Raw genomic sequence first — 10,115 nt, 5'->3', positions numbered from 1 at the left:
ATGTACATTATATGTTTGACAAGTATTGATTTTGAATTATTTTCACTATTCAATTACTATACCTCCATTTGTGTCAATTTTAGTGACTTTTTCAATTGTAAAAATGCGAGGGAAAATTGAAGTAAAGAATGAGTATGCATTTTTTTGATGTACATTTTGTCTGGAATGAGTTCTTATTACATCACTTCAGAACTTCAAAAGCCAAACAACTCGCTCTCAACTTTCAATTGCCAAATGTAATAGTAAAAAATGACAATGCAGACTGAGTCACCCTAAAAAACAATTTATTGAGCGATCACAAAAGAGACACAAATAAGAGCACTCTGCAAAACAAACAAAAAAGTTTTACATTTGCTTATATACAAAATCAGCAACAGATCCATTGATTTTTCATGTGTGGATAGTCACATGAAGGCGAGAAGACACCATCCTGTATAGTGTTTGAAGGCGGCACAGAGATAATCACGAGGAAACAAGCTTTGGCCACAGACCTGTTGCATTTAGGTGAGCAGAACCAATAACACACATCATGTCTGTTTTCAATTAATGAATGAAGAAATGCACAGAGGAAGACAGGAATGTGAACGGTGAAGATGTGACCTCCATTCTTGTATTACAAGGCTGCAGTAATGTCTCAGCAATGTCGAGAAAATCACAAATTACAATATTATAACAAGGCTATTAACGTGTCCTGTAAAAATCAATAACAATCTGGGATTTTCGAGCACCTATTTGAGATAGATGATTTGAAAAAAAAAAAGGGGGGGGGGGGGGGCTAGAGAAAAGAAGGGGAAAAAACTATGTAGCATATATTAAAGCCCTTTATAAACAGGTTAAACAACATTCTATCTTGATAAATTACATACAATTTTATGTAGATCATAAATGCCTATAACGTTTGTAAAAGCCAAAGCTTGTGTAAAACACAACATGATGGGAGAAAAAAAAAATGCTTATTTGGAGTGTGTGTGTGTGTGTGTGTGTGTGTACAAAACCACTAATCCAAACAATAATACATATACATGCAGATTCATGTTTGCCTTAATAGTTCATATCCATCCGAATTTATACTCTCTCTACTGGTGTGACAATGACATTCACTAATAGTATTTGTATGAATAATATTTGTATTTAATGCTTAACAGTCTGTAATTGATGCACCTCTCAGGCCTTTTAATGGCGGAATAACTAATGCTTCTCAAAAACAGTCATTTTCTCATGTACTTTAGATTTTTACACACATATACAGTTAAACAAAAGCCTTTGTTCTCAGGGTTTTAGGTCCTAGATTTTTTTTGTCAGATTCACCAATTACAGTGCACAAAGATCAACACAAATATGAATAAATCTTTAGAACTGCTTCATAAAATAACATAAGCATATGTTGGATTGATTTATTCAAACTTAAGATCCCTCTCATCATGGTGTACAACTCTCTGGAAGCTCACTGTAGCTCATGACACCACTGAGGTAGATTAGAAAACTAGAGCAGAAAGTCTATTCATCGCAGTCTTCAAGCAATGAGTTGTGGGAAAACTACTGACTCATGCAGCTTATGGTGAGTCAGTAATAATACGTCATAAATAATGTCTGCAATGTTGTTTTAGATGTAAAACTAATCTTTAAAAGACAGGAAGCAGCATTTTTGCAGCATTTAGGGGCTTGGTCAGAAAAAAGGACGTGCGCGAATCATGCTCCTGAACTAACTAAATGCACAGTATTCAGTGTAGCAGTTTAATTATGTAATTATTGAGGTCCTAACATATACATGTGTGATTAACTTATCAATACAATAACCGGTGCTAACGCCATATTGGCACCTACAGTAAATTTAGACTAGCTGTTTGGGCTTATATAACACAACATATCTATGTTGGCTTTAAAAATGTAAGTATCTGCAAAAGGCACTTAACTTAATGCTCACTAATTAATGTAAATGCCAAGATGTCTATCAGCAGTACACAGTCCACACTGACATACACAGGATCCCATTAGAAGACAGTTTACAGAATTGAGATGTTTTATGCTCAAGGCTACAGTATGTGAAGCATGCCTTGTGGGTCATGAATATTAATAAACCGGGCTGTGTTATTGTAATGAGACTCAAATAGGAAAAGATTTAGACAGAGCCATTAAGACGGTCTAAAATGTGAGGAGACGCATTATAAAATCATATTTACTCATGAATATTAATTATAGGACCATCGGCTATTAGAATGTCCAGATATTGGTAAATGTCCAGTCATCCAGTTAGTCAACCGGCTACAGTTCAGCTTTGAACCCAAACAAATATAAAGTATTATTATTTCACAAATAGTTGTGGGGGGGGGGGGGGGGGGGGGGGGGCACAGAGTTTACATAGAGTAAAGGAAAAACATCAGCTGAATGTACACTACCGTTCAAAAGTTTGGGTCAGTAAGATTTATTGAGGTTTCTGAAAAGAGTCTCTTATGCTCACCAAGGCTATATTCATTTGATCAAAAATACAGTAAAAATTTTCGAATATATTTTAAAATGTAATTTATTCCTGTGAGGCAAAGCTGAATTGTTAGCATCATTACTCCAGTCTTCAGTGTCACACGATCCTTCAGAAATCATTCTAATACGCTGATTTACTGCTCAAGAAACATTTCTTATTTTTTATTAAAGTTGCTTAATATTTTTGTAGAAACATTGTTACATTCTTTGAAGAACAGAAAGTTCAAGTAAAGAGCATATATTTGTCTGTACTGTCACTTTTGATCGATTTAATGCATCCTTGCTTAAAAGAAGTACACATTTTTTTCATCTTTGTCCTAAACTTTTGAAAAGTAGTGTACATTTAAAATGTATCGAAGCCTTAAATGTACGGTACTAGCTACTCAAATGTTCATTCTAAACACTCTTTGTGGTAAAAATGCTTTGCTGCAATAAATTATACAAAATAATACAAAAACAAGAAATTAAGTAGAACAAAAGAAAACCCCAAACAAGACCACAAACTTATTTCACAGAATAAGAAGGCAAACTCCGAAACGGATTTAAACCATATCAAGGTTTACCATAAGCTTACCATTTAGCTTCAAATAAAAATGTAAAAAATCCATTAACTGATAGGAACCATGAGTTTAGTGGAGTCTGAGCCCCACCGGTGAAGATGTTTTACTGACAGTGTACTGTGTGTAATAGAGAGTGAATGAGACGGGCAGCTACTGGACAGACAGATGCGGCTGAGAGGGACTGCGTCACTGCTCACAGGAAGGGCCGGCCGGTTTGAAGAGCGCTGGGCTGAGCTGGGAGCTGGAACAAGGCTAGGACAGGGTCTGCTTTCAACTTCTCCGAGATTTTGAATGCTGGATCAACCACTGTAGAGTGATATCTGAGGAAGGCAGAGATGAACAATTATGTTTTTATAATATCTTTTGATTCACTTCAGAACTTCTCTGAAGTATACATATGTTGATTTCTCTGACTCTGTGGTGCTTTCAAAACATTGGGCACAAAAGTACAAAATGTTGCATGCAATAAATATTATATAATACAGCAGATGTCAAACACTGCAGCTTTAAAAATACAAATAAGAACAATTATTACTGATTTCATGCATGTTCGCTCAAATTTCATCAAATCGGATCAACAGAGCACTGCATGGGTGACTTTTTTTTGAAGACCAACCCTAAGGTCATCACACTGGTTCCCTGAATAGAAATTCAATAGGATTTTTTCACTGACCTTTAGATTATTACATAAAATAAGCTCTGTGACCTACAAAACTTTGATTCTTCCACATTTTGTTCAAAATCATTTTTTTAGTTTTATAAAATTTCAAATACAATCATGCCAGAAGTAAAACGTTAGTTAGGCTATAAACAAACTACACCAGTCAATGTCACCACCTTTAAGCTTGCAATAACTCTTTATTTAAAATGTACACTTTATTAAATTTGAGTTAGAATAGTTTATATGGTAAGTATAAACACAATGAGGCTCTATTTCATAAGGTTTAGATCGCCCTGTAGGCAGAAGTGTAAAAACAATCGTTAGGCCGTTGGCACCCTCTGCAGGCATTTGATATAATGCATAATGTACGTAAATTAGGATTATATTACGTATTTAAACCGATTTGTTCAATAAAACCATGATTCCTTGCTTTTGATACTTTTTTGAAGCTAGTGACAGCCCTAAAGCTAATTCACTTTCTTATATCTTTGTAATATAAACTAAAACTGTCAAAAGTAAATGTCTCACAAAAACCGTTTTATGCCATTACAATTATTTTCTTGTGCAGACTAGCTTGGAGTATCATTGTTTAGGTACAGCTGCGTCACAGGAAAGCATATTGGTCTTCTTGGTTAATTTGATACTTGTAAAGCTAATAAAAAAACAGAGATTAATGTAGTGTAATAAATGCTAATGGATGGCTTCTCAGATTAGAGGAAATCAAGATGAAATCACAACCACAACTGTACTGCTTGGTAAAAACAACTCTCAAACGCTGTACCGTGAATGAGTCACAGTGAGGTGGTTCAAGTAAATATACTTGAACTCTTCTTTTTTCAGTTCTGAACGCACATAATGTTCTGTGTTTCTCATACGTTTTCAAGAAATCTTAGCATCAACTTTTCAAGTCTTCCAAATGAAGATAATACCCAATAGAATAGGCTTTCAACATCAATACCATCATTTGCTTGTGTCACTCAATACCACAAAACTAGATTTAAACATTTTCTGAAAGCGAGTAGTGTTTACCGCCACAATGCTAGAGTCTATGCTGTGCAATTGCTAGGATGTTTTAATTGACCAAACATCACAGTTTTATATTTGGATGTGTATAAAATGCATTAACTCTTACCTATGTTGTCTTTCTCTTTGCATGAAATGGAGTAGCAGCAGATCTCTCTGTCTTGAATGGCGGACAGGTTCCTGCGGAAAAAGGGGGAAAAAAATGGCAAAAATAATTTGAGTGTAGCCTCAAATGAACTCTTTCTATAGATCTGGGTGTGGTCACCCAACTGTAAAAAAAAGTCTTACATCTTTTCGATTATTTGTTTCTCGTCTAGTGCGCTGGGGAGGTCTCTTTTGTTGCCAAGGACAAGCACCTGTGGAGGATAAAGAACGATAAACCACCCACAAAGCACTTCTTGAATTGTCTTAAATCTTAAACTGCACATTTCACACTTTTGCTTCCAAGATTTATGTTATTGGGTGTTGGTTCTACATTAGATCGTGCTAAAGCTGTCTTTTTAAACTGTTCGCTTTAACAAATCATGGACGCCCCTGCCAAACGTCCCATCACTCCCTACAGACAGATAATCAATGAGCGATCCGTTTCCTCTGTGCTGATTTCTCTGCTGAAGATAAGACCTATAATGCCCCCAGTGAGGACATCTCGGACCACAGGAGCTGATGGTAGAGATGCTTAGTCATGCTCGGTAAATACAACACAGCAGTGGGGAAGGATCTGGAAAAGGTGTGGTGCGATGACTAGGCTTGATTCTCTGTTGTTTGGAAAATTCACCAGTAATAAAACAGCACAAAGTATTAATAAACGAAACAGTCCTCTATTAACAGCACAAGGGGAAATGATCAGCAACAGTAATAAATTCTTCTTACAGGAATGCCTTGCAGCTGTGGTTTGTCTAACAAGTTGTGTAGCTCGTTTCTCGAGGATTCAACCTTTTCACGATCTGCAGCATCAACCATATACCTGAAAACACCAACAGAGTCCTTAATGCAGTCATTGATCATGTAAACACTAAAACTTCAGGTTAGGGATGATTTACAGTCAGCCAGTTGCAAAATAAACCCTGATAGAAGGGTGATAAGAAACTCAACATGAAGCAGAGTGGTCCTATGTCACAATGAAGGGGTTTATTTTGTACAATTATTACACAGCTACTTATCAAAGAAGTAAATAAATGGACCAAAGAAATACTGATTTGATTCAACTATTCTGTTTGCTCGTATAATATTTATATCTTGAGTTAAGGAAAATAATATATTACAACTCACAAAACAAAGCAACAAAATGAACAACACTGTCTGAAACAATGTCTATTTATTTATTATACACTACCATTTAAAAGTTTGGGGTAAGATTTTATAAAAAAAAAAATAATAATAATAATAATTTTATAATTTTATTCAGCAAGGATGGATTAAATTAAACAAAAGTGACAGTAAAAACATTTATAGTGTTACAAAAAAAGTTGTTGTTTTTTTTACTTTTTATTCACAAAATAAATATCACAGTTTTCAAAAAAACATTAAGCAGCAAAAACATTTTTCAACAATGATAATAGTTTCTTGAGCAGCAAATCAGCATATTAGAATGATGAAGACTTGAGTAATGATGCTGAAAATTCAGCTTTGCATCACAGGAATAAATAAATTATCATTTTAAAATACATTAAAATTAAAAAAAGTTCATTTAAATTGCAATAATTTTATACAATATTACTATTTTTACTGTTTTGATCAAATAAATGCAGCATTGATTACATAAAAAAAAGAAATCTTACCAACCCCAAACTTTTGAACAGTAGTGAATATTAATTTATTATTCATCTACAATCTTAGTTACCTTTTTCTATGGACTTGCTAGCAAACGATATTTTGCAATACATGCAATTATAAATTTTCTCTCTTATCTAGCTTCTAGATGCACTTTAATGGTCATTATGCAAACATATCTAACCGCTCAATGGTACTGACTGATCAGAATCAAGTATTCAAGAGGGCAATAAAATAAAGCAAGCAAGCCTCTGTGAGGACAAAAAGCAGATGCTACACTCACACGATGGCATTGACGCCCCGGCAGTATCGCTCCCACATGCTCCTGAACCGCGGCTGCCCGCCTATATCCCAAATCTATGCAAAAACAGGACAAGTGGACATTATGGAAGGCACGGGCAATGAAACATTGTACTTGTGATGCATATCATTTGCATTAAAGAGTCTATATATCTGGATCCAAGACAACCATCCTTAAGGCAGAAGAATGATCTGTGTAGATGAGACTTACTTTTATTGTTACGTTGCCTTTAGTGACTTTCCTCATGTTGAAGCCGACTGTAGGGATCATGTCTTCATTGAACTGACCAGACTAGTGAAAAAGAAACATGCAGATCATTTCAATCACATAAATAAAACAAACATGTGAAGGGTTGCAAAAGTTAATAAAAAGACAATCTTATTGTCTCATGTCTTACAAAATAACAGCACATAAGAGGAAGTCAGTATTAAAACAAATCCAACACTAAAAGCTAAAACTTTATACCTATATACCTATACACAACATTTTAAAAATAAAGAAATTAAATAAAAATGAGAAATGCATACAACTTAATATATAGTATTAATATACAATATATAAAACTCATTATATAGGTTTTATTAAACTGATTACTTTCAACTTAAGAACTAAAACACACCAGTGGCATCTCATCCACCCTAAAAGTCATTAAAGTCCTCAAACCTAGAGATAATAGCAATTCATATTTCATTTATAAGCTAAAACGTCAAGCAATCCATGGGAAACATCACGCCTAGACTCATAAGAGCACATTGCTCACATAAACAGGTTTTAAAGCATCTGTTCTCCACCCCAGCAGGCAATGACATGACAGCAGTGTTCAACTGTGTGAGGAATGAAAGCAGACTTACAGCAATCACGTTGACAAAAGTGGTTTTTCCAGAGTACTGCAGTCCCACCAGCGTTAGCTCCATCTCCTCTTTCCAGAAGAGCGACCTGAACCAGTCCAGGAGCCGGTGGACGAGGGCCAACATCTCTGCGCTGCTGGATGAGCGAGCTCTGATGGGGCAGATCTGCTCCTGCTGGAGGAATCGAGGAGAAAGAGGAAGCGGCTGAGGTCAGGTGACAGAAAATGACACACAATAAACGCGCCGCGCAGCAAAACATCGTTCAGAATAAAAGCCCGCCAGCACACTGCTGTGCTACAAACAGATACATGCATATATGCTTACATGCATACATAAATACATACGGAATACATACATAGTTGGGAAACATTGGATTGTTTGCATAACAAGTCCAAAACTTATAATCAAACGTGACCCTGGACCACAAAACCAGTCATAAGTGTCAATTTTTCGAAATTGATATATATAGCTATAGATAATCTGAAAGCTGAATAAATAAGCTTTCCAAAAATCCAAATATTGAGAAAATCGCCTTTAAATTTGTCCAAATTAAGTTCTTAGCAATGCATATTACTAGTCAAAAATGAAGTTTTTATATATTTACAGTAGGACATTTACAAAATATCTTCATGGAACATGATCTTTACTTCATGTCCTAATGATTTTTGGCATAAAAGAAAAATCAATAATTTTGACCCATACAATGTATTGTTGGCTATTGCTACAAATATACCCCAGTGACTTAAGACTGGTTTTGTGGTCCAGGGTCACAAATAAATAAATAAAGCAAATTTCATATAGGTCTACAAAAATAAACATATATATATTTTTTTTATTTAGTCTTCCAGTTTTGTGGACATTCATACAAAAACCAGTCATTAGTCAGGTGGCATACATGGCATTTGACCACTGGATTTACAAAAATAATTTCAGATTTAAGAAATGTGTCAACATTGCATCACCTACTGATGAACACATTCATTTTTATTTGAATTATCATTCAGTGGGTTATTTAACCATATTTTACTATAGCCTTGGAAGGCTTTTGTCTTTCAGTTAAACAAATAATTTTAATAATTAAGCATCACATTTGCATGCTCACTGACGTTGGTTAACCCTTAAACTGTCACCCCCATTTTTGAACATATCTTTTCCTCACTCTGGATGTATACAGTTCTTGAAGGGTGGGTAGGGGGCACCGATAATCCGTTCAGCAGTCTGAACCATTCTCTGTAGTCTTCTGATTCCTGATTTTGTAGCTGAGCCAAACCAGACAGTTATTGATGTGCACAACTGTTGGCGTAATTATTAGAAAATGGAAGAAATTCAAGATGACTGTCAATCTCCCTTGGACTGGGGCTCCGTGCAAGATCTCGCCTCGTGGAGTATCAACGATCCTGAGAAAGGTGAGGGATCAGCCTAGAACTACACGGGAGGACCTGGTCAATGACCTCAAGAGAGCTGGGACCACAGTCTCAACGGTTACCATTAGTAACACACTACACCGTCATGGATTAAAATCCTGCAGCGTGCGCAAGGTCCCCCTGCTCAAGCCAGCACATGTCCAGGCCCGTCTGAAGTTTGCCAAAGACCATCTGGATGATCCAGAGGAGGCATGGGAGAAGGTCATGTGGTCAGATGAGACCAAAATAGAGCTTTTTGGTATAAACTCCACTCGCCGTGTTTGGAGGAAAAAGGATGAGTACAATCCCAAGAACACCATCCCAACCATGAAGCATGGGGGTAGAAACATCATGCTTTGGGGGTGCTTTTCTGCAAAGGGGACAGGACGACTGCACTGTATTGAGGGGAGGATGGATGGGGTCATGTATCGCGAGATTTTGGGCAACAACCTCCTTCCCTCAGTAAGAGCATTGAAGATGGGTCGTGACTGGGTCTTCCAGCATGACAATGACCCCAAACACACAGCAAGGGCAACTAAGGAGTGGCTCCGTAAGAAGCATTTCAAGGTCCTGGAGTGGCATAGCCAGTCTCTAGACCTGAACCCAATTGAAAATCTATGGAGGGAGCTGAAACTCCGTGTTGCCCAGCGACAGCCCCAAAACCTGAAAGATCTGGAGAAGACCTGTATGGAGGAGTGGGCCAAAATCCCTGCTGCAGTGTGTGCAAACCTGGTCAAGAACTACAGGAAACGTCTGACCTCTGTAACTGTAAACAAAGGTTTCTGTACCAAATATTAAGTTATATTTTTCTATTGTATCAAATACTTATTTCATGCAATAAAATGGAAATTAATTATTCAAAAATCATACAATGTGATTTTTTGGAGTTTTTTTTATATATATATTCTGTCTCTCACAGTTGAGGTGTACCTACAATGAATATTACAGATCTCTCCATTCTTTGTAAGTGGGAAAACTTGAAAAATCGGCAGTGTATCAAATACTTATTTGCCCCACTGTATATAAATACAGTGCCTTGCAAAAGTATTCGAACCCCTTAATTTTTCATTT

At 36.2% G+C, this 10,115-nt stretch overlaps 1 protein-coding gene across 1 annotated transcript; it reads right to left on the bottom strand.

Moving 5' to 3' along the window:
- Positions 1 to 268: 268 nt before the first annotated feature.
- On the bottom strand, positions 269 to 7,832 carry LOC306854807 (ADP-ribosylation factor-like protein 8B). The gene is made up of 7 exons (XM_079393035.1): positions 7,645 to 7,832; positions 7,004 to 7,084; positions 6,776 to 6,849; positions 5,593 to 5,686; positions 5,011 to 5,078; positions 4,832 to 4,902; positions 269 to 3,358 (listed from the first exon to the last, which is right to left on the bottom strand). Exons 1-7 carry the CDS (start codon positions 7,765 to 7,767, stop codon positions 3,309 to 3,311), a joined length of 561 nt encoding a protein of 186 aa, XP_079249161.1. The 5' UTR covers positions 7,768 to 7,832; the 3' UTR covers positions 269 to 3,308.
- Between the last annotated feature and the right edge of the window lie 2,283 nt (positions 7,833 to 10,115).

Source organism: Barbus barbus (genome assembly GCF_936440315.1).
Source record: "Barbus barbus genome assembly, chromosome: 35".
Lineage (NCBI taxonomy): Eukaryota > Metazoa > Chordata > Actinopteri > Cypriniformes > Cyprinidae > Barbus > Barbus barbus.
This window is presented reverse-complemented; position numbering and strand designations above follow the sequence as displayed.

Bases quoted from the DNA above. Each gene is read 5' to 3' on its own strand.
- LOC306854807 (XM_079393035.1), bottom strand. From the start codon at position 7,767: ATGTTGGCCCTCGTCCACCGGCTCCTGGACTGGTTCAGGTCGCTCTTC. The intron at 5,687-6,775 runs GTGAGTGTAGCA...TGGTGTTTTCAG, and splicing joins CGGGGCGTCAATGCCATCGT to GTATATGGTTGATGCTGCAG. The intron at 3,359-4,831 runs GTAAGAGTTAAT...TGCCTTCCTCAG, and splicing joins CAAAGAGAAAGACAACATAG to ATATCACTCTACAGTGGTTG.